The 25,311-nt window shown below is 31.6% G+C and overlaps 2 protein-coding genes across 3 annotated transcripts; one reads left to right on the forward strand and one right to left on the reverse strand.

Annotated features, from left to right (window-relative positions):
- The first annotated feature begins 16,453 nt into the window (after nt 1-16,453).
- Nucleotides 16,454-21,844, forward strand: LOC120067051 (myosin-13-like). 2 transcript variants are annotated; one of them, XM_039018425.1, is made up of 9 exons: nt 16,454-16,903; nt 17,308-17,508; nt 17,615-17,737; nt 17,875-17,912; nt 18,030-18,138; nt 18,350-20,506; nt 20,713-20,844; nt 21,140-21,264; nt 21,395-21,844. In XM_039018425.1, exons 1-9 carry the CDS (start codon nt 16,826-16,828, stop codon nt 21,636-21,638), a joined length of 3,207 nt encoding a protein of 1,068 aa, XP_038874353.1. In that variant the 5' UTR covers nt 16,454-16,825; the 3' UTR covers nt 21,639-21,844. The 2 variants fall into 2 exon arrangements, with proteins under 2 accessions (XP_038874353.1, XP_038874352.1); XM_039018424.1 differs by having other exon boundaries at nt 16,458-16,903; nt 20,707-20,844.
- A 193-nt stretch (nt 21,845-22,037) lies between these two features.
- LOC120067052 (protein LURP-one-related 4-like) lies at nt 22,038-24,475 on the reverse strand. The gene is made up of 3 exons (XM_039018426.1): nt 23,065-24,475; nt 22,739-22,975; nt 22,038-22,574 (listed from the first exon to the last, which is right to left on the reverse strand). Exons 1-3 carry the CDS (start codon nt 23,377-23,379, stop codon nt 22,437-22,439), a joined length of 690 nt encoding a protein of 229 aa, XP_038874354.1. The 5' UTR covers nt 23,380-24,475; the 3' UTR covers nt 22,038-22,436.
- Nucleotides 24,476-25,311: the final 836 nt, after the last annotated feature.

Raw genomic sequence — 25,311 nt, forward strand, 5'->3', positions numbered from 1 at the left:
TTTCGTATTTTTCTCATTGGTCAGAGGCAGAGAGTTTTATTGATACTATCAGGTCAGTGTGGAGAAGTTGAGGATGTGTCTTCTATGGTTAGCTTTGTACGAAATTTGAAGGCAGTGAAGCGGTTTTTTGTGCATCATTGGTAGGTGTATCTCTGTGTAGCTGATGAGGTGCGGGTGGCCAGGCAGATTATGAAGGCTGCTCAGGATGAGTGAAAAGGGATCCTACTTTAGAGTCGGTGTATGCGGAGGCGGCTCGAGCCACTGAGGTGTTTTGGTTAGTGGCGAGATTGGAGAAGGCGTCGCTCGACAGAAAGGCCAGGTGAGGTGGCTGGAGTTAGTGTGATTGAACACAGCTTTTTTTCAATCATTGTGTTCGTTCTCAGTGTAGTTTATTGTACGGGTCGTGGATGCTGGGCGCTCGCCAGACGGTGCATGATAGGGTGGTAGGGGTGGTGGTAGAATTCTTTGGGGTTGTTTAGGGGCTCATCCTGTGAGGTATAGGGATCTTACTGCCCGAATTGAGGATATTATGTAGTTCAGCTGGTCCGAGGAGGGGTGGAGGCACTTGGTCGGCCCAGTGAGTTGGGAAGAGATTCAGAAGGCTTTATTCTCGATGAAATCTGGGAAGGCTCCTGGGCCTGATGGGTTTTCGGTGGATTTTTTATAGAGCTGCTTGAAGTGTGGTTGGGAATGGTTTCTGTGACGCTGTGCTGGATTTTTTAGACTTATTACCTGCCTAGTGGAGTTAATTCTACTGCTATTACTCTCATCCCAACGAGGCGGGGAGCTGAACATATGGAGGAGTTTCATCATATTTCTTGTTGCAATGTTGTGTATAAGTGTATCTCGAGGATCTTAGCTGAGAGATTAATGCGTTTGTTCCGGGTAGGTCTATTTTTCGATAACATTTTATTGTGTCAGGAGCTTGTGGGGAGCTATAAGGAGGGCAGAAGGAAGCCGCATTGTGTGATTAAGGTAGATCTTTAGAAGGCGTACGATTCAGTAAATTGGGATTTGCTGTTTGTTGTGTTATTGTCTATAGATACGCCCCTTCAGTTTGTTAGTTGGGTGAAGGCTTGTGTTACTTTCGCCTAAGTTCTTTGTGATGATTAATGGTTCCCTGAAGGATTTTTCCTGGTAGGAAAGGGTTGAGGCAGGGGGATCCGTTGTCTTTTTTTTTTATTTGTGATGGTGGTGGAGGTCTTGTCTAGGTTGTTGAATATACCTCCTGTGTGGTTTAGGTTCCATGATCGGTGTAAGCGTTGGGCCGACTCATTTGGTTTTTGCAAACAATTTGATGATTTTCTGTGCAGCTGAGAAAGATTCTTTGGAGTTTGTGAGGCAGGTCCTGGCAGATTTTGCAGGGTTGTCTGAGTTAGTTGCAAATGTTGGGAAGAGTTTCCATGTTGTTGCAGGGTGTGAAGTCTGGGGAGGCAGAGGAACTAGCTGCGTCTATGGGTTTTCTCTCTTGGTTCGTCGCTTGTTAGGTATATGGGTTTACCTTTATTGGCAGGTCAGTTGAAGGATGTGATTGTACGGCTTTGATACAGAGGATTACAGCTGCGTATTAGAAGTTGGGCAACACGATCACTCTCTTTGCTTGGAGGTTGCAGCTTGTTAGGTCTGTTTTACAGTCCTTTCAGGTGTTTTGGTGTAGCATCTTTGTGTTTCCTACGTGTGTAACTCATGAGGTTGATCGTCTGTTACATAATTATTTATGGAAGGGTAGTGCAATGAGTCGGGGTGGTGTATGGGTGGCGTGGGATGAGGTGTGCTTGCCGTTGGGAGAGGGGGGTTGGGTGTGAAGCATGTGGCCTCTTGGAACCAGGCTGCTATTATAAAGCTGCTCTGGCTTCTCTTAATTAAATCGGGGTCACTATGGGTGGCATGGGTAGAGGCGTATGTTTTTTGTGGACGGATGTTGTGGGCTGTTCGGAGTGAGGTTGGGAGGTCTTGGTGCTTGAGGGCTATCTTGCGAAGTAGAGATAGATTCAAGCATCTGGTTCATTTGATGATCGACGATGGATGGTCTTGTTTTGTTTGGTGGAATCCTTGGCTGCCAGAGGGAGCGATTTGGATTCATACGGGTCTATGGTGGTTTATGATGTAGGGAGTAGTTTGGAAGTGCGGGTGTCGGAGTTCATGGATGGTAAGGGAGGTTGGAGGTGGCCTACAGTGTCTTGGGAGCTACTTGAGATTTAGGGTCTTATCCAGGCAGTAGGGCCTCGGGTGAGGCAGGAGGATTATTAGGTTTGGGTGTCGGATATTAGTGGTCGGTTTTCTATTGCTAGTGCATGGGAGAGTATGCGTCCTCGTCGTCCTAGGGTGTCTTGGGCTAGTGTTTTGCGAGCGGGGGGTGGTATTCTGCATCACTCTTTCTGTGCGTGGTTAGCTGTGAGGGACAGGTTGGGTACGTAGGATTGGTTGAGGAGTTGGGGTGTGTTGTCAAAGGGGGTGTCTTCTGTGTGGGGGAGGTGTGGAGTCGTGGGATCATTTATTTTTTGAGTGTGAGTTTGGGAGAGAGGTGTGGTCTAGTGTGTTGCGTCAGTTGGGTTCGTCGCATCGGGTGGCAGGTTGGGATGTAGAGTTGAGTTGGTTGTGCCGAGTGGGGTTGGGTAAGTGGGTGCGAAGTAAGTTGTTCCGTGTTTTCTAGTCTTCCATATACTACATCTGGCAGGAGCGTAATCGGCGGCTGCATGAAAGTCGACCGAGGTCGGTATCTGCTTTGGTTCACCTTATGGTCTCTACGGTTCGTGCTCGTGCTGCTTCCTGGCGGGTTGACCTTCTTGGTCTTATCTAGTGTGTTTACAAATGTTTTTTCTTTTTGAACTTTATGTTGTTCTCTGTTTTGTTGTTGTCCCTAGTTTATGGGGTTTTGGGTTCTTTTCTTTACCTTTCTCCCTGGTGGTTTGCGAGTTTGCATTTACGTGTGGTTTTATTCTGGTTTTATCTTATTGGTTTTGTTGCCATGTCTCTGCGTGTGCTTTGTTGCTTTGATGTCTTGATCCCGGACTGTGGGATCCCCCTTGTTGTTGTATAATAATATCACTTATTCTAAAAAAAAAATCAATAAATAAAATAAAATAAAAGATATTTAAAAGCACATAAATATAAATTGAAGCACATATATAACTAAATATATAGTTTTATTTATTTTTTTTAATACAACAAATGGGTAGGAAGATTTAAACATCTACCCTCAAGAGAAATTGTATTTGTAAATTGCCTTTGAACTATACTTAGTGTGGCAAAAAATAATATTAACAACCATTTTTTTACAATTAAAAGTCATAGATATATGGGTTTTTTTTTTAACACGAAAACTAAATGGGAGTAAGGGTTAAAATTGTAAAGGTGAAAAATCATTTTTTGATCCCTCAACCTTACTAAAATAACAATTTAGTCCATTTAATGTGCTATAACATAATGTTAATAAGATGGCCTTTTAATGTACCATTTTTTTTAAAAAAAAAAATTGGAACTTGGAAAGTTTTTCAATGTATTATTTTGCAAGAGAAAAAAAAATGTTTTTATATTTGATTAATTACCTATGGTGAGTGGAGGGATATAATTTTATAATGGACAATAATTAAAGGGACCCATTCACAAGAAATTGGAGAGACATTATTTGGAGGAAGACCATGATTTCATGTTCCTTAGGAAGCATCAAACAGGCTTTTTTTTCCCTTTTTTTTTTTTTTTTTTTTGGTTACACTCTTCTTTACACTTCCTTCCAAAGTGGGAAAAAAAAAAAAAAAAGAGAGAGAGGAGGAAGAAGAAATCCCCAAAATATTACTATTTCATCAATCATGGCCCTCCAAAAGCAATTTTTTGCAGATTTATACAAAGCTGTTAAATCTTAAGTTATGTCTATGAATTATTATGCTCTTCAAAAATATAAAAATAGGAATACTTTACTTGTTACAGTTTAAAGTGACAATTTCCTTCTATTGCTAATATAATATGTATCTTCAATTAAGAGGTTAAAATTTTTCATTCTACTTTGTTATTGAACTATTAAACAAATTATTATTTTGATGCAGGTTAATAGTCTTAACACAACATATGGACAGACTATTTAATTGGCAAAGGTTAGACCATACGAATTTTTCAAAAAATGAATTATGTCGAGAACTTGTAATTAAAAGAATATTAGGTCTGTTTGGATTGACTTAAGAAAAAAGTATTTTTCAAAAATCGCATTTTTATTTAAATATTTTTTATAAAAACTATTTAAAACACACTTTGAAAACTATTTTAAGTGGTTGTCAAATACTACATTTTTTTTTCAAAACGACTTATTTTTAAATTAAACACTTGAAAATACATTCCAAACACATCCTTATTATTTACAAGAATTAATTAATTTGACTTCAAATTTATTCATTGTTATTCTTTTTTTTTAATTCAACATGTGTGATGAGGTGGAAGATTCGAACCTTTGACATTTTGATTGAAGGCATTGAACTAATAAAAGACATTGAGAGTTATAAAGAAAAAGAAAGTTTATATTGATGGTGTAAGAGAAAAGTGCCCGCATGTACTTTAACATCTCAATTGATCTTAAATACCTTTGTTTTTTTTTTTCTTCTCAATTTTATGCTTTATTTGGGATTATTGTAGCTTTTAAAATAATGGTTGGTAGTTGTGTTTATAGAAAAATCAGCTATAGATAGAAATAAAAGAGTATTTGGAAAATTTTAATTTTAAATTAGAAAAAACTAGTTAGGGTGTTTGGTAAATTAATACTAAATTAATGTAATTTAGTTATATAATTATTTAAAAATATATATGATTTGACTTGCAGCCATCGTTGTTTAACTAAAAAAAATGAAATATCTTTTTAAGAAAATTGTTATAAGAATTTGGACCAAATAAAATTTGGATAAACGTGAGAAAATAAATTAATGAAATGAAAATTTGAGATAGAAAGGGAAGATACCAAAATTTTTAGGAAAGCTAGAATCTAAAACCTCCATCAAATAATTTTTGCACGTTAGAACAATTTTAAAAATGATTGTGAGTAGATTAATAACTAAATTATCTTACCAAACAGCCTAGGTCGCTAAGATTATCTTAAAATAACTTTTTAAGATTTCAAAACCAATCCCAAACGGACATTTTATATTGTTATTTATAAGTAAAAACATATACGCTCTCAATGACTAAGAGAATCTTAGTTTTTTAATATAGATTGAGACTATATAGTAAACTTTTACTTTTTTATATTATATATGGTGTATATGCAGAAAGGGATTTCAATTTTTTCATTTCAAATTTTTAAAAATTTATAATAGAGCAATCTAATTTGAGGTAAATGAATTTACATGAGTTAGCCTATGATACGAACGAATAAGAGAAAGAAGGGCAAAGAAATTTTATATAGTGTGACAAATTAAAGGGGGCATGTGCCAGCATTTTTCTATGGTACAATTATATAAGCGTGGGGTCTAATTTCTTTTAATAAAATTTGGCATAATTGGCATATTGCTAGGCCCCTTTTGCATTCATTTATCCGTGCCCAAATTTGGGCTTTGTCTCTTTAGGAGTGACCTTCTCTAATTTTATTTCAAAGCTTTTATTAATGTTCTTTTAAAAAAAAAGTTTTACTAAACTATGATGCATGAATTCTCAAAATTATTGGCTAAAGTTTGGAATATATATATATATACTTCTAGGAAGCCCAAAGAATAGTTTTCAATATAGAATCGTTACAATTTAACAGAAAAAATAATTTTTATACTCTTTTACTGTTAAAACTTTAACTCAAAATTTTAAAGTTTATACAAGACTATTATATATGTTAAACTTTAATTTTTATCTTAAATTAGCAAATTACAACATCAAACTGATAACTGACAAATCTGAAATTTAATAAATTAAAAAATTAGCCTCAAAATCAATTTAATAAGAAAAGTCGATTGTCTAGGGAAAAAAATCCTTTAATAGTTGTATCAATTTAAAGAAGGGTTAATTTATCCATTTAAATCTTAAATTTTTACAAGTATATTAATTTTCATCTTCCTTCAAATTTTATTTTAAAATCAATATATTGGACTAGACCTTCAATCCATTAAACTCTTAAATTATCACAAATGCATGAATTAAACATGATGAAGGAATCCGAATGGTGACTTTGGGCGTGCAACAATTCTTAGTGGTGGATTTAGACTGTATAATAACTATTCGTGTTTTATCAGGAGAGGAAGAGGTACTAACCTTCGTCAAATCTTTAGCTGAGGAGATCGGGGTGTTAGGAGCTCATCTTGATCTTCAGTTTCGTCATATTCAAAATTTAGTTATTAATGATTTGGCACGTTGGGTAGCAGTTTAATCTCAATCTCATTATTCGAGGATCATTTTCCTATTTGGTTATGTTGTCTTGTGGAGGTTGATATGGTCAATTAATCTTTGTGTTTTATTGTGTTTGACTACAAAAAAAATCAATTTAAACTCATCATTGAGATTACTTTTGAAAAATATCCATGCATCAATTCTTACATTCATATATATTTTTTCAAATGTTGGACAACAGATTAATAAAATGAACGATTAAAATTGATACACGGATGATTTTTAAAATTTAGGAGTTTAATTATTTTTGAAAAAAAATAATTTAGTAATTTTTTTTATAGAAAAAATGAGTAGGGTAAACCTTGAAATAAAAACGTGATATTGATAGCAACATAAATTACTAAAATGGGAATAAAGTCCGTGAAAAGTGGCTGACGTGGAGCTCTTACCGACAGGGTTAGTGTCACGTGGACTTCTCCTGATTTACAACGCCGACCTTTCATTCACGCTCACCTCATGACTCTTTTTAAAGTCAAAAACCCTGCTTTCTTTCTCTTCCATCCATTTCTCTTTCTTTATTATTTTTCAATTTAAAAGAAAAAAAAAAATCCTTCTCCTAATTTTATATTTATATACTTTCAATTTATTAAACATATATATCATTCATAAAAAAAAATTAGTCTATAATCAATCTATAGTGTTTAACAATTTGGTATTTGTAATTTCGACATTATAACCATTTACTCTTTCAACTTGACTAATTAATAATTAAGTATATCAATTTTAGAATTTGTAAGAATTTAATTTATATTATAAAAATATATGTCAATCGATTAGGGACTACATATATTTATAAATATAAAGGCTAAATAATTAGCTAATAAAAATCAAAACTTAATTTCAAGCCTAATTATATATATGCTAACTCAACATATGGAGATGAGAGTTGGAGCCTGATTTTTTTAGTTGATTACATATGGTATAATGTCATTTTCTGATAAAACAAAAAATTAGACTTTTTACTGAAAAGAAATCAAAGTAATTATTTTAATTATAGTTTTCTAGGTATATTATGTTTAATTATTTAACAGAATTATCACTAGACATGGTTTTTTCTTTCTTTTTTCATTTTTCATTCGCATTTAGAATAGAAATTCGAATTTGAAAAATCCCCATAAATTAAGGATGTGTTTGGAATACATTTTTAAGTGTTAATTTAAAAAATAAATCATTTTAAAGAATTAGTGTTTTTTGACAGCACTCAAAATAGTTTTTCAATTGTATTTCAATTAGTTTTTATCAAAAGTTTAAATAAAAATGATTTTTTTTCAAAAATATTATTTTTTCTCAAGTTAATCCAAACGGACCCTAGATGTTAAGTTTGAAATGGACCCAAAATTTTGTTAAAGATTGCTAAAAGACCTAATGACAAAGGCCAAAGTTAATATTTTGTTGAAATTTCAGGCCTCTTTTAGTAACCATTTTGTTTTTTAAAATTAAACTTTTAGACACTACTTTTACATCCAAATTTCTTCCATTTTGAGAACTAAAAAAAAAAAAAGTAGTTTTTGTCTTTGAAATTTGGCTAAGAATTCAAACATTGTCCTTAAAAAAGACGCAAATTATTATAAGAAATATGGATAAAATATACTTAATTTTCATAAACAAAAACAAAAAACTAAATGATTATCAAACGTGGCCTTATTATCTAAATTAAGGTTTGAATATTTGAATTGTATCTAAAAATTCTTTTATTAATTCTGAAAATAGAAATAAAGTCAATGTATTTATTTATTATGCAAAAAGATACTAGTTGTATTAAATCAGTGTAATGGTGTATTTGGTAACTTTTTAAGCATTTAATTTAGAAAATAAGTCATTTTGAAAAAAAAAATAAAGTATTTAATAACTACTCAAAATAATTTTTAAAGTCGAAACACTTTGTTTTTTTTTATATAAAAAAATTTAAATAAAAATGATTTTTTCAAAAAAAAAAAAAACATTATTTTCTCTAGTCAAATTCTAATTAAAACTCAATAACTCTTTGATTAAGTTGATTTTTTCTTACGAAAAAAGAATTATTTGAGTGATGTTTCTTCAAAGCCTAATTAGACATATTATGACTATATGATGATTGATTAAGAACTAAAAGCAACCTTATGATCCAAAAAAAGAAAAAAGAAAAAGAAAGTTAACCTTGCTTTTTAATAAGATAATTAAATTAATATATTCAATAAACTAAAATAGAAACATTGTTTTCAATCTAGAAAATCATATTGTTACATCAAAGTAGGCTCATTTTTTCAAAAATTTCGTCCAAAGAAATTTGGATAAGTCTACACAATAGAAAAAACATGGTGTCACCATCACACTTCCTCCAATATTCAATACATCAAGCATATGAGATATCAAAATATAGTAAATCTAATTAAATCATAGACATTGTTTTCATTCATATTTGGATCTAATCTAATTCAAATAAAACAAATATTTCAAATCATATATAATAATCCATATATATGTCAAGTATATTGTAGCACTTGTCGGTAATTTTTTTTCTTAGAAAAATAATAATGCAAATTCTCAAGAGTAATACTTTAATATAAGATTTAAAATCTCGATTCAATACCTAACGATCCAAATATTTTTGGACATTTGCATATACTCGGCCTCGTCCCCTTTTAGTATGGGGTTACTTGCAAAAGTGAATACTATATCTACAAATCAATATAGATCATTTTTAGTATGTTTTTGTTCTCACTCACCTATATTCTAGAAAAAAAATTCAAATGATCATTCTTTATTATATATTTGTTTTAAATCAAGTACTTAATTTCAGTAGTGTGCTAATTTCTCCAAAAGATGATGTTAGTGCCCGACATTCCTTATTTTGCTTGTAATATCTACATGCTCTATGTCAAAAATCTCTAATATTGTTACCTCATCTTTGACTAAATTGGCGTGCATATAACTCATTCGGTTTTGTTCGTAATATAGTTTAAGCCGCTATTCTCTTTTCTTTTTATTATAGTCTATATGCTTTGAGTGAAGAGGATAGCTTTAAAGAATGGAAAATAATAGAAGAAAAAGGTTAAGAGGGTATTGAAGAAGAAAGAGAAAGCAAATGGAAAAAAAAAATTAAAAAGGAGTTTGGTCATAGATTTAAGTAGAGAAGAAAGAAGAAATGAAAAAAAAGAAGGGCGTAATAGAGTATAAATAAACGGTTTTCATCTATATACTAACGGTAAGCATTTTTTAACTTCTTTTAAAGGTTAAAACAGTATATACGTAACTTTTGAAGGTTCAAAAGTATTATCGAAACTAAATGCAAAATTTGAAGATGTAAATTAATAATTTTTGTCCATATACTCGTAGCAATTACATTTTAAACTCCTTTTTTAAAATTTAAAGTTCTATTGCAATATCTGAAAATTTAAAGAAATTATTGAAATAAAGTACAAAGTAATGATATTTGTTATAATTTAATCTATAATTCAGTGATAAAGTGTTTATAAAAGAAAAAAAAATCATAAACCAACGTCAACGTTTGTAGATCGGTTTTTTAGACTCCCAAAGAAGCATTAACCACTCTTCCTCGTGAAACCAACGTTTTTGTATTAAAAAAAAGAGAACTTTTTTTCTTGGGGATGTAATTGTAAATATGTGAAGTTGTTGGGCAGAAGAGGAATTACATGTGCTTCAATTCAATTTGTCATTTTCAAAATATTAAAATATATATAAGTATATATAAATTTAAAACAATTGTTTCATTTTATTTCATTTTTAGACCGTTGGAAATGGCTCCCTTACGTTACGTCCCTTGTGTCGTCGTCCCATCGGCGCCCGGCAAACCTGCTTTTTTTTAAAAACAAACAAACAAAAAGCAGAATGACCAGAATGCCCTCCCCCATTCTTTTTAATTCGAGGCTAGAGCTACATATAAAATAATTTTCTATTATACTTTATTATTTGTTGTTAATATATCTGTAAATCAAAGGGTTTAATATCGATGTTAAATATTCATGAATATCTCCAACATATTTTATTAATATTTATAAAACATAAAAATGTCATATATTTAGTCCATAATGAACATGAATACTAATAACAATATCTATAACTTAATTTGGAAGTAAAAGTAACTTAATAATTAATTTAAATATTTTTTTTGAAATTCGTGATTTATAAAAATATATGTCAATATCGATATTTTGTCGATTTATACGTAAAATTGAAATGTTGATATCAATATTTTAAGCTTTGATTCTTAGAAGATATAATATTATTATACAAATCTATTATCGGAAGAAAATTGAGACTTAGAATGATATACAATGACTTGGAACATTAATTAGGACCTAACACACCGCTATATTGTAATAGTTACTATCGTAGTCATTTCATATCTCAATTTTTATCTTAAATTCTAATGAATTTCTACTTTAAAAGAAGTTTTGAAGCATTTATGTAAGGTTCGTAATATTACAGCTTTGGAAGGAATATGATTTGTTTAAAACATATGACAAAGTTGAGATTTTTCTTAGCCAATATATAAGCGTTCAAAGAATTTGGTACCTTGTAAAAATGTAGTTCATAAATTTTATTCTATAATAATTTATTATTTTAATTTTAGTATGTAACAATTTAGTATGTCTATGAAAAATTCTGTAGCTATTCATTTTATGTTGTGAAAATACATTTAATTTAAGGAATTTTGTGATATAATGTAAATTGATAAAAGATTAGATACTAAATGTGTTTAGGTTAAACAAGAAATGCTAAACTATAGCTCTTAATTTTGATTGGATTCTCAAAAGTACAAATTAGACGGTTACAAATTTGAAAATTATGACTATAATGTTACATGCTAATGTTCCATTTACTCATTTAAAAATATATGTATGGACTAAATTCTTATAAATTAAAGCTTATGATTGAATTATTATTAATATGAAAGTTCAAAATCAAAAGTATTTTTTAATCTATAAAATATAATGACCAATTTGACCATTGTTGAATAGATAAAATACCTATTATTACCTTTTAAAAGATCAATGATTTGATATCCACACAAGTAGCTCAACGAGATTATTTTATGAAGTTGTATTGATTTAATAAATCATGGTAGTTATAAAATTTAAAATTAGTTTAGTTGTCAAAATATGTTGAATTGATGTAGTATTAAATTTATCTTCACCCATTAACTTAGGCTTTTGGGGTCAATCAATGATTTAATATGGTATCAGAGTAGGTGATCCAGGGAGGTTATGTGTTCAAACTCCTGCAATGTTATTTTCTCCCCAATTAAAATTAATTTTCACTTGTTAGCCCTTTCCCTTGGGTTTATAAAATCAAATATCACGTGGATGGGGAGATTGAACGTCTCACATCTTGTAGTTTTTGGCAATCACTAGATTGAGGGTATTGACTACAACGAGGCATTTGCTCTAGTGGCAAAAATAGTAATCGCATAAGTTTTTTTTTTTTACAATTGCAGCTGCAAAAAAAGGGAACTACATCAGATGGATGTTAACAATGCCTTTGTCCATGGTGATCTCAATCAGGAGGTGTACATGACATTACCACCTTGGTTTTACTAGTAGTAAGTTAGGTATAGTGTGTCATCTAAAAAAATCTTTGTATGGCTTACATCAAACTCCGAGATGTTGGTTTGCAAAGCTATCTGCTTCATTGAAGAAATATGGATTCATTCAATTTTATTCAGATTATTCGCTCTTTACATCGCATCAGGGACAAGTTCAACTTAATGTACTAGTATATGTTGATGATCTAATTATTTCTAGTATCAATTTTGTCATTATCGCTTCATTTAAGAAGTATTTAGATGAATGTTTTCACGTGAAAGATTTAGGCAATTTGAAATATTTTCTTGGCATTGAGGTTGCTCGGAATAAAGAGGGTATTTTTCTTTGTCAACGAAAGTACACTCTTGACATTATTTCAGAGATGGGGCTTTTTGGAGCTAAACCTGTAGGGTTTCCAATTAAGCAAAACCACCACCTAACATTGGCTACTAGCACTTTATTGACAAATCCTGAATAGTATCAACGTCTCATAAGATGTCTCATATACTTGTCATTTACACAGCCGAACTTGGCATATGTGGTGCTTATTTTGGCTCCATTTATGCAAGCACCACGACAATAACGTTGAGATGTGCAGTTCGTACATTTCGTTATTTGAAAAATAGTCTAGGCCAAGGGATCTGCCTCCGCTCCAACTATGATCTTTTTCTATTAGGTTGGTGCGATTCAGATTGAGCCATTTGTCCCTAAACTTGTTGCTCTCTCTCAGGTTGGCTTGTTTTTCTTGGTGGTTTTCCTATCTCTTGGAAATCTAAGAAGCAACAAAGGGTGTCTTGTTCGTCCATAGAGGCCGAGTACCTCTCCATGGATTTTATTACTTCTGAAATTAAATGGCTTAAAACATTACTTGGGAGTCTTCGAGTGGATCATTCTCATGCCATAAATTTATTTTATGATAGTAAATCAACATTACATATTGCTCAAAATCCAGTTTTTCATGAACGCACAAAACACATCAAGGTGGATTATCATTATGTTCAGAATGACACCATTAGTACACATCATGTTTCTAGTAACGAACAACTTGCAGATATCTTTACGAAGACATTAGGAAAATAACAATTTCTTTCTCTTCTTCACAAGTTAAAGTATGTGGATATTCGTGATCATCATGTTCCAACTTGAGGGGAGGTATTAGGAGATATTTCCATGTTTACTTTGTATATATTTTCCTTATTTAACTTGGTTTGTATTCTAGGTTTAATAAATAATAGGTTGTATATATTTGCATATGAGGCTTAATGAGAAATCGAGGAAACGGCTTTCTTGACAAAATGAAATCTCTAGCAATCCATTTAGAAACCTTACATCTAAAGTGTATTTGGTAACATGTTCATTTTTAATTTTTAATTTGAAATTTAGACTAGTTTCCTCCCAAAATTTAATTCATTGAAGAAATACTTCAGTTCCTAGTTAAATTCTAAAAACAATTTTTTTTTTTTTTAGTTTTAAAAATTTGACTTGAATTTTGAAGACCTCATTCGGTATCGTTTCGGTTTTTGAAAATTAAGCCTATAAACACTACTTCCACATCCAAATTCCTTCAATTATTATTTATTTTTTACCAATGATTAAAAAAATCAAGCCAAATTTTGAAAACTAAAAAAAGTAGTCTTTAAAAACTTGTTTTTATTTTTGAAATTTGACAAAAAATTCAACCATTATACTTGAAAAAGATGCAAATCATTATAAGAAATGAAAGTAAATAGACTAGGGTTCATTTGGGTTGAATTAAGAAAAAAAATATTATTCAAAAAGCTCATTGTTATTTAAACATGTTTGATAAAAACTGATTAAAATATACTTTAAAAACTATTTTAAGTGGTTACCAAACGTTACAATTTCTTTCAAAATCACTTATTTTTTAAATTAAGCACATGAAAATATATTCTAAACACACCTTTAATTTTCAAGAACCAAAAATTAAAAACAAAATAGTTATTAAACTGGATCGAAAACATTAATTTAGAGTAAATATTAAAACATAAAAATTTATGAACAGAAATAGCTATTATATACTTAATTAAGAAAGAAAAACAAGACAAAACTATTATCAAACAAGAATTTTAACTTACTACCTTTCAAATATTTGTTTGGTACATAACCATTGTGTAAATAAATAATATACAAGAATTTTCAATATTTCTACCAATTAATTTATAAAGAAAAACCTAACTCCAACAATTGAAAATGATATGTTTACTTTATCCATATTTTAGTCACCAAAACAAAAATTTGAAAGTGACAAAAATAAAATATTTTTTTTCCCTCTAATGTTGTATATTTAATATTAAAACTAATATTAAACATTTTCCCTTGGGATTAAATTATTGTAAATTTTTTGTTTGTTTTTTATAGGGTCAAAAGATAGATGAAAAAGGTGAAATTAAAGGAAGAAATCTACGGTTGCGCATGGGACAAGGAAATAAAAGTAGGCTCTCCTAATCATATCAACTCAAAAGAATCCTATGATATTTTATTATTTTATCTTCTCACATTCATTTTTTTAAAATTTAATTTAGTCAAAGAAATAGCTATATAAATAATTAATTAGGGATAGTGCTATTTTTGCTAACCAAATTAACGGTTGTTAAAGGCTACAATTTATTAAGAATTTGATTGAAAATAGCATCTAAGGACATCAATGGAAATGAAATAATTGGAATGAATACAAGAAATGCATTATCTAAAGCACAATTGATATCATTTACGGCTACATAAACATTTGAGTTTTTACTTAATCTATTGGCATACTTGTTGTTTCGATAAAATTATCTTCACATAAATATAATACAAAACAGCTCGAGTTTTGTCAAAATGAACTTATCTCAACGATAATTTACATATCATTTTTCTTTGGAGGTTGAAGGTTCGATCCCCCTATCCTTTACACCTATTGTACTAAAAAAAAACTAAAGTTTTTCTTCATGACTCAATTTAAGAATCTCTAATGTAGTTTGGATTCGGTTCATACTCTTTTAGAAAAAAAAAATTGTTATTTATATATCTAAAATTTTCTCTGGGTAAACTTCTTAATTTGACAAAAATTAATCTTACATAAGTAGATTCTTCCATTATCCATCTCACTACGGTAATGATAATATTATTTTTGATCGATTGATGTGATGGAATGAGTAGTTTTTCTCGAGTGAAGTTGTATATAGAATGGACGTCTTAGTCTTTATAATTTTCTCTCTTATTCTCAATGCTTCCCTATTACTCTTCATCTCTAAATTACCGGATAATTTTTACTCATTTTGTGATGGAGTGGATCACTTCATTAACCCCAAAAAAATGAGGCAAAAACTACCATATTTACTAATTAAAATTGTAGGATCAATAAAATATTTAAAATTGTATATTAGTTAATAACGAAGAAAAAACCCGTCTCAATGAAACATTTATTTCCCCTTATTTTCTATTCCCAATTATGGTTAAAAGTCGAAATCTCAATTTCACGGAAAATGTCGAAAGATACATCAAATAAATAAAAGCTTGAAGAAAATATATATTTATAAAAGAATAAGAAAAGCAAAAAGTTCATTAAATTAATAAAACAACATTTAATTTTAAAAATTTTAAAAGTTAATATAGGATTCTTAAATTAATGGTATCTTTTTTGTCTCTAAGATTTAGATTTAGTTTCTATCTAGTCCATAGGATTCAAAATATTACATATTTAGTTCTTGTTTTGTGTTTGGTTTCAATTTAGTCCCTAAACTTCAAAATGTTACTATTTTACTCTTAACGTTTGAGTTTTACTTCAATTTGGTCTCTATATTTCAAAATTTACATTTTTAATCTCGATTATTTACTAAATACTATTTTTCTACATTTAATGTTAATTTATGTTAATAAATTAAAAATCATTAAAAGAATTATAATTAATTAAGTTCCACTATTTTTTTTATCACTTTTAAAATTAAAATTAAAATTTCACTCATAATTATCTTTAATTAATTAATAGAAATCTTTGAAGATAAAAATATAAAATCTTGAAATTTAAGAATCAAATTGAAACAAAACTCAAATCTCAAGGGTAAAATTATAATATTTTGAAACTTATGAATTAAATTGAAACAAAACTTAAAATTTAAGGACTAAATGTTGGACCAAATGTATAACATTTGAAAACCTAAGAACCATATAGAAACTAAACTTAAAACTTAAGCATAAAAGAAATATTTATTTCTAAAAATATCGATCCTTGACATTGTAAATGTATCCCTTCCACAAAATTTAATACCATAATTATATATGATTAATTTTTTTAAAAAATAAATTCAGCAGATATGTGTGTGAAAAATCTTAGCTGGATGACACGTGACACGTGAAAATAAAAATAAATCCCAGAGGAATATTTGAACTTTGAAGAGCTGAAGGGCAAAACAGTCAGATTATTATTATTTGTTTTTTTTTTTTTTTTGAATCATCACTGATTATTTCTATTACTTTTACATCATCTCTCTCTTTCATTATTCGACTTCAACTCGAGACAAACCAAACCTGAAATAAATAAATAAAATAAAACAATTTATTTCAACTTTCATTGTAAATTAGATTATAAAATAGAAATATAACACTCAGAAGCTTCTCCTTTTTCTTTTTTTCTTTTTTTTCCACTTTATTTATTTTTTCTTCCCAAAAGAGGACAGTGAGAGAATCCTTCAGATCTCCCAATTCCTCCAAGTCATAATCTTCTTCCATTTTTCTTCAATTTCATGTTCTTTCTTAAGCTTTTCATACTATGAATTTCAATGGCCTTCACCGATTCCAACTCGTTTGCATTTTGATCTACTCTGTTCATCGCTTTGTTGTGTTGCTCTAAAACGCCTCATTCCGCTGCAGCAATGAGGTTCCGGCCACTGCTTGAATTTCTTCTCTGAAGCGGTTTCCGGCGGAAGCTTTGCCGGAGATAGGCGGAGATGTTCAAGTCGGCGAGATGGAGGAGTGAGAAGAATAAGATTAAGGCGGAATTTAAGTTGCAGTTTTATGTCACTAAAGTATGTTTGGCAATAGTAATTTTGTTTATTCTTTCTTCACTTCTGGCTTCGACATTGACCTTGATTTTGGAAGTTCTTTTTTGGTGTTGGATTGCATATAGCTGGTTTTAGATTGAGTTTGTGTGATGGAATTTCGAGCATTACTTGAAGTTAGCTGAAATGATTGTTGGAAATGAGAGGAATATTTGAGCTGTTGATGTGTCCTCCAGTTAGAGCTTAGTATATTAATGGATTTGAGACTTTTCTGGTGATTTGTATGGATGGAATAGAAATGAATTAATACAACTATGCCCGTGAACCTTTCTAGTTTTTTGTTTTCTTCACTGCAAACAGAGAAAAATTGTTTGGCTGGTATTAAGTTACTTGGCCGTATAGTTAAGATTGTAATTGCAATTTGATTTCAGGTGTCACAGCCAGTGGTGGATGCATTGACGTTATCCGTTGTTCCAGGAGATGTGGGAAAGCCAACTGCAAGATTAGATCAAGTTACAGTTCGTGATGGAAGTTGCAAATGGGAAACTTCAGTTTATGAAACAGTCAAGTTCGTGCGGGACACAAAATCTGGGAAAATCAATGACAAAATCTATTATTTCCTCGTCTCGATGGTATGTATATATGGAAGTTCTAGAATTTATTTATTTATTTATTTTTTGTTGTCAATGAAAATGTACACTACATATGGAGTTTTAACTTGTGTGTTCATTCATGCAGGGACGAGCAAAATCCAGGGTGTTTGGGGAGGTTTCTATCAACTTAGCTGATTATGCCGATGCCACAAAATCTTCTTCTGTTTCTCTTCCCCTAAAGAATTCAAAGTCTGATGCGGTTTTGCACGTGAGTATTTCCAACTGGTTGTGTGAATCTATCGTGTTTAAGGAGTGTTGTGTTTGGATTTGAACATTAGGAACTGTGTTGAGTACTGAAATTTCATCATCCAGTGTTTACTAAATTTTTATTTTGTTGTTTCATAGGTTTTGATACAGAAGCTGCAGGCTAAAATTGAGCCAAGGTGTGATTATATGGTTTCAAGTCGTTTTCCTTTCTCAATAGTTGCAAAATTTCTAGAGGTTATCTTCCTAATGTTTGGCTGAGGGTTTGCTCTGCTCCTGATGAAAATTTTTTACAGAGAGGTGGAAGATTTTGACAATGTCAGTGTTAGATCCCAGGAAACGAACTTGAAATCATATTTGAGCAATGGTGAAATGGATAAGAGCACTAAAAACAATTGCACTGAAGTAAGGCTCCATTTCCAACTAGCATAATGAGCATCTTTTCTCTTTTACTGTTTTTCAGAGATTCAATGGCCAGTTTTCCAGCTTTTAACTTGTGGACTGCAGTATTTTTATTTTCGTTTAGAAAGCCCCTGTCGAGTAGATAGTTAATTGAGATTTTCTACAGATAATGTTATTGTTGCTCTAATTCTTATCCTTTTCTTTCTGTAAATAGGATGAGCAGATTAGCAAGAGCCCTCATGATTTTGAATTAAATGGTGACTGTAGAGAATCAAGTGGATCTGATATTACATTGTCAAGTTCTGAGAGCAGCTCTGGACTTGATACTCCACGAGAACATAGGGCGAGAAACAATAACCATCTTCAACCTGTTACTTTATCATCAGTTCCTCACAAACCAGAGACATTCCTTTCAACATCCACTAATAAGGAGAATCAGAGATCAAAATCAATGTGGTCCCTTGGTTCCGATCACGGAGTAAGCATAGATGAATCGTCAGATGATATGCCTCTTGTAGAAAGTTCTGGACCAGTTTCGATGTCTGAAAAAGTCACAGACATTGAGATTGAAAAGCTCAAGGCTGAGCTAGTTGGCTTTTCCAGGCAGGTAGAAGTTTCAGAATTGGAACTACAGACACTACGAAAGCAAATTGTCAAAGAAAGTAAAAGGGGTCAGGATTTGTCAAAAGAAATTGTCATTTTGAAAGAGGAGAGAGATTCACTCAGGATGGAATGCGAGAGACTCAAAGCCAAATCAAAAAACAACGTGGACTTGGAGGATCAGAAAATGGAGGTTCTTCTGGAAGAAATGAAGGAAGAACTAAACCAAGAAAAGGAACTAAATATCAATCTTCGACTACAACTCCAGAAGACCCAGAAATCTAACGATGAGTTAATTCTAGCGATGCGAGACCTCGAGGAAATGTTAGAGCAAAAAAATGGTGACAGAGTCCATCTATATGACAGATCAAGATTTTCTGAGAATACTGAAGAGTTCTATAATTCCGTCTCAAAGTGTGAATCTGAGGATGATGATGAGCAGAAGGCATTGGAAAAACTTGTTAAGCAGCATAGTAATGCAAATGAAACATTTCTTCTGGAACAAAAGGTTATTGACCTATATAGTGAAGTAGAATTCTACAAGAGAGAAAAGGATGAATTAGAAATGCATATGGAACAACTAGCACTTGACTATGAAATACTGAAACAAGAAAATCATGGCATGTCGTATAAACTGGAGCAATGTGAACTGCAGGAGAAACTTGACATGAAAGAAGAATGCACACCCTCAGCTACCATAGTAGAGCTGGAAACACAGATAGAACACTTGGATAGGGAACTTAAGCAGCGGTCAAAAGACTTCTCTGATTCTTTGAGCACCATAAAAGAACTTGAAGCACATATCCAGGCCTTGGAGGAAGAACTGGAGCAGCAAGCTGAAAAATTTGTAGCTGATCTAGAAGATATGACTCGTGCCAAAATTGAGCAGGAGCAGAGAGCCATCCTAGCAGAGGAGGACTTGAGAAAGACAAGGTGGAGAAATGCTAATACAGCTGAGAGGCTTCAAGAAGAACTCAAGAGGCTTTCAATGCAGATAGCCTCGACATTTAATGCAAATGAGAAGGTAGCTGCAAAAGCGGTGGCAGAATCTATCGAGCTGCAACTGCAGAAAATTCAATTAGATGAAAAACTTGCATCTGCTAATAAAGAGCTTCAATCAATTAAGAGGGAGCATGAGGCTAAGCTCTGTGAACTCACAAATGTGGTCGATTTGCAAACAAGTCAGATCGAACAGATGTTCTTAGAACTTCATACGAAATCCAAGCTGCTTGATCAACAGGAAATTCAAAAAGAGGTTTGTGAATCTCTCTCTCGGGAGATTTTGTTGCTCAAGTATGAAGTTGAAAGGCTCACGACAGAGAATAGGCTTCTCAAGGAAAGCGAGAGCTTGATTCAGAACAAAAACATGGAAAGAAATCACCTGGTAACAACCATTGCTTTGATTATGAAAGAAGGCGAGAAATTTCAAAACGAGTTAAATAGAATCAGGCAGAGGAAGGATGAACATGAGATATCAATTGGATGTCTACAAACAGAGTTAGAGGTGCTCAGAGATCACTACAGTGACTTAAAACATTCTTTGGTTGAAGGGGAGATAGAGAAAGATAAGCTCAGACATCAGGTCTTTCAGCTAAATGATGACTTGAAGAAGCTAAAAGAATTCAATGGTGCTGACATGCTCTGGTATAGCGAGGAACATACGTCAGCCTGTGATAGAACTGAAGCTACTACGGAAAGTAATAAGTACACTCCTTCAGAAAGTAGCCCAAAGGAAGTTGCAGCTCTAAGGGAGAAAATCGAGTTGCTTGAGGTATCCTTGAGATCCCTTCTTACATTAAAGAAGAATTTAAGTCTAAAGATGCAATGTCAAAATGAAGAATCTCGTATGGGAGATGCATGATTGCATATGCTTGCAAGCCAAGCAGCAATATTTGTTTTGAAAGTTTTTGCAATGGTAGGTTTATTGTTCAATCATGTTATTCATTTAATGGATCCCACTTTTCTTTCCAGAGACAGATAAGTTTGAAAGAAGACGCCATAGAATCTCTAGCTAGTAGAATTTTAGAAAAGGCGATGGATTTTCAGCACACAATTGAAGAGCTAGAGAGCAAATTGGCAGAAGTTGTTCCTACTAGCCCATGCCAAGAGGTAGGAAATTTGCATTATTTTAAGGCATGCAGATTCAAACCTCTATACTTGTGTCAAAATTGAATATGTTTCTTTTCATTTATATTTAAATCACCCACTTTATGGATTACACAGGTATTTGTGAACAATATTAGCATTGATTCACCATAACTGTTTATTTTGTCTGGATTTCCTTGTCATACACTATATTGTCTGGAGTCTCTCATGTTTATGCTTCCTTTTTTTTCTTTACTTTTTAGAAGTTACATATATTTGTATGTGGTTAAAAAGCATCTCTTGATTGAATTGGAAGCAGATAAATATCCATCCAACCAACTTCGAAAGGACCAGTGATGCACCCAAGGATACAGTGGTGAATCAAGGCCAAAACACAAATTCTTCATCATCCATAGAATATGGGAATGCGGCATCAGCTGGGAGGTATGGTAGAAAGCAGATAATAGTCTCTCTTTCTCTTCAAAGTTTTGCTGAGTCTCTGATTCTGTTTACCCAATTGAACGAAAGAAACAATCAATTCCCTAATCCTTGTCCTTATTCTATTCTCCCGCAGGAATGACAGAATTTCGGCAGAGACAGAACTGAAAGCCTGCAAACTTGACAACAGTGACAACAATTGTGACAATTTTTCAACAGAATTAGCACTATTGAGGGAAAGAAACAAATTAATGGAAAGTGAACTAAACGAAATGCAAGAAAGATATTCAGAGATAAGTCTCAAGTTCGCAGAGGTAGAAGGTGAAAGACAACAGCTTGTAATGACTCTACGTAGTCTTAAAAATTACAAGAAGAATTAGTAATTATTTCGTAGCATTATATAGAAAAAGTATACACTTCAAGTAGCGTGATACCACACAAGACAATACATTCTGTTAGAGTGAATAAATAATTTGTTTGTAAATTATATAGCCCCCTCCCGCACCATAAAATGGAAAGAGAAAAAAAAGCAAAAGCGAGAGCCAGAAATGCCCTTATCTGGCATTATCTGTCCGATTGAGTCAAATGTTTTTTTTGGTCCATTGAACTTTTCTCTATTTATTTTTATATTCTGTAATTACCTTTCAGAGCTTGCCATGGAATACACGAGGTTTCTTATTCTTTTATTATTTCAGTCAACACTATAGGGATTGGAAGAGGAGAAAGGGACCTTTACTTGTGAAATTAGAAGTGAATCTCCTATGGTTAAACCCCCTTTTCTTTTGCAGGGAATTTCTTGTAATTAAGTCTATTGCAGGCAGATGCATTTTGACATACAATTCTCAGCCCACCAAGCCTAATAACTGAAGAACCTGGAGGTGGGCCAGAAACCACCAACCATACCTTATCAGCCAAAAGAAATCTACTAACATACAGTGTAAAAGTATTCATGTACAAGATTTATGAATTAAATTGCATACTTTCCAATGGCTGCTCTCTTATTCTCTTGAAAGAATTTGAAGGGGAAAGGGACAAAAAGTGTTGCAGGTAGGACTGGTCAAGAAGCTGGCTATTTTGGGTCCACTTTGCTACTTTGGCTGCGTGAAGCAAAGAAACATCAGATTCTTCAGGCATTTTCCCAGGTCTTTCTCCTTGTTCTCTCTCTTGAATTAAATGAATCATATTCTATGTTGAATCAATAGGTACACAGTCACAAGAGCCATGAGAAGGGAATGGTCTAAATTAGTCTGTACTAGGACCAAACTCAAAACATCTTCTCCCAATTGAATTCCTAAAGTTGATTGCTTTCTCTTTGCCTGCACAAATCCAGATGTGAGTTACTTCATTTCATCACTTCGACGAAAGTCGTACATCGATTATGAGTGGGAAAAATTGAAGGTTTACGTCTAAAGTAGACAATATGATACTAATGCAGGATATCAAAAGTTGTGGCATTTTAGTTCGGAAAGAAAGGTCTTACCTCTGCGACAAGTCCTCCACGGCTGTCTAGTATTCTAAATGTTGTTTTGCCCCACAACCCTTCGAACCTATAGCACAAACTTTCCTGAGATTCATCTCCACAGAATATTACATCACAGCTTAACTTTTTACTGAAAAATCTGAGAACCTTTTTCACTCTAAAGAATGGCTTTCTTTCCTCTCTATTTACATCGCCATCCTCTTTAAAGCCCTCCCAATCACACTCAAACCAGATACTCTGCCAAAGGAAACCAAAAATTATGAATAAGGTAAAACAATGCATCAAAGGTACACAATAGTATTCGGTCCTTGTTCATCGAAACCCACCTTTCGACGCAGCGTAAAGAGAAGTTTCCCTCGAAGATCCATCAAAAAAACTTCCCGGCTGCTCTTCTCATCATAATTGTCGATGCGAAAAACGATCCGACCATTTCCATTGAAAACAGTAAGACCATTTCCTTGCATGATAAGAGACTTCATCCATAGAGTGAAAGTTTCTGCCTTTGAATCAGCTGTCATACAAGGAAAACAAGCAGCTTCACAACCAAAGAATAGAGAAATTGGTGAAAATGAAACTTTTAGCCATTTGGGACAGAAGATTCTGTCTTCTCTCCCAAATACTTTATGGGCCTCCATGATCATCTATATTTTCACAGAATCTCAGTTTATGTGTTAAAATAAAAATATCAAGTCAGAAACTCAACTTAAAAGTATGAGAATAAACACAAAACAAAACATGGAGTTGGAGTTTTTATTTATTTATTTATTTATGGAATTCATCATGTTTATCATGCATGACGACATATAGATATATTTATTTTATGGAAATTATATGATTTCATAGTCTTACAATGAGATGAATGAAACTATTTATTTTGAGTAATATTCAGGTGTTAGTGGCTACATCCATTTTTGTGCGGCCTATTATCCAATTAAAATTCATCACACGACAAATTGAGTTATTATTATTATTTTACTATGTTAAAAAGGAAGGCTTGATATAGGAGCAACCTAAGTTACACTTAATTATTATTTAAAAAAATATAAAATAATATTTTTTTCAAAATAAAGAAAAGTTTGTCATGTGACAACTAGTGATTGGGTATTGGATAGATTGAACAAAGATGAGTAACTAGAGATACACGTAAATATTTTTCTTTATTTTTTTATTTGTTTTCTTAATAGTAAATGGAAGTACTTATTTTTTTTTATATATAATATTTATAAAGAATAATATCCTCCTATTTTACTTTTCTTTCAGAATTAAAGTTGATTGCTTGCTAGTTCACAACAAAGCTTGCTTTTTGCGACTGAATTTTAGCCATGCTGTCTATTATTTATTTATTATTTAGAACTTAGAATTGAAAATTAAGATGGCAAGTGTTGTCATTGGTTGGACTTTCAATTACTTTACTTTTTTTTTTTCTTTTTCTTTTTAAATTTATTGGTTGGACTTTTAATTGCTTTAATTCTCTTCCAAATATTGAGTTTGTCTGAATCACATAAAAAAACCTCCTAGCGGATATGACTTGTTTTCCTTTATGCCCCTTGTCATGATTATAATTTGGTGGGTACTGAGTTTTGCACAAATTCAGGAAAAATGAAAAAGCCATTTTCAAAACTATCTAATAAGTCCTCAAATTTCTAATATTGTGTCTTAACAAACCCCCTAATAAATTCAAGAACTAAGATATAAATTTAAATTTATGTTTAATAGATTCCTAGACTTTCAATTTTTGTATCTAGTACTTTCGTGAATCTTCAAAAAAAAAAAAAAAAAAAAAAAACAAATGTGGATACAAGATCAAACTTAATTTCAATATTTAAGAAAATAATGTGTACTAATCAGAGTTATTTTGAATTTGAAATGCTAAAATTTAAGTTGGAAAAACAAACATTTTTTTTATACAATAGGGGTGGGAGGATTTGACCTCCAGATTGCTCGGCTGCTAACACATATTGCATACTAATGAGTTAGGTTCACTTTGAAAAAAAACAAAAAAGTTAGAAGTTCAAGATTATTGCATTTGATATATATATATATGGACAATTTTTTAAATATAGAAAAATAAAATAAAATATTTACAAATTATAACAAAATTTTAAAACTATCAATGATAGACGTTGATAGCAGTGATATTGATAGACACTGATAGAAATCTATCAACATCTATCATTGATAATCTTAAAAATTTATATATTGTAAATATTTTCAACAGTTTTATCATTTGAAATAATTTTCTTATATATTACACTATTTTTTAAGTACAATTTAAAATCTTAGCCTTTCAATGGGAATTTAGAACCGTCTTTTTTAAGTTATTAAACTTTGACTAGGATTCTAAAGATATTTTTAAAAAGTAGGTTGTAAAAAAAAGTCATCAATAAAAACAAAGCTATTTTTCTTTGAAAAATATGCAAGGGTTATCAAATGCATAGTAGATTTTCAGTATATATATCGAGTATTTTTAAACAAAAAAATAAAAAATAAAAGTTTCTAATACCATTCAGCTCCTTACCTGACGTCCACATTTAAAAAATAATAATTCTATAATATGCTAAACTAAACATAAT

Source organism: Benincasa hispida, chromosome 12 (genome assembly GCF_009727055.1).
Source record: "Benincasa hispida cultivar B227 chromosome 12, ASM972705v1, whole genome shotgun sequence".
Lineage (NCBI taxonomy): Eukaryota > Viridiplantae > Streptophyta > Magnoliopsida > Cucurbitales > Cucurbitaceae > Benincasa > Benincasa hispida.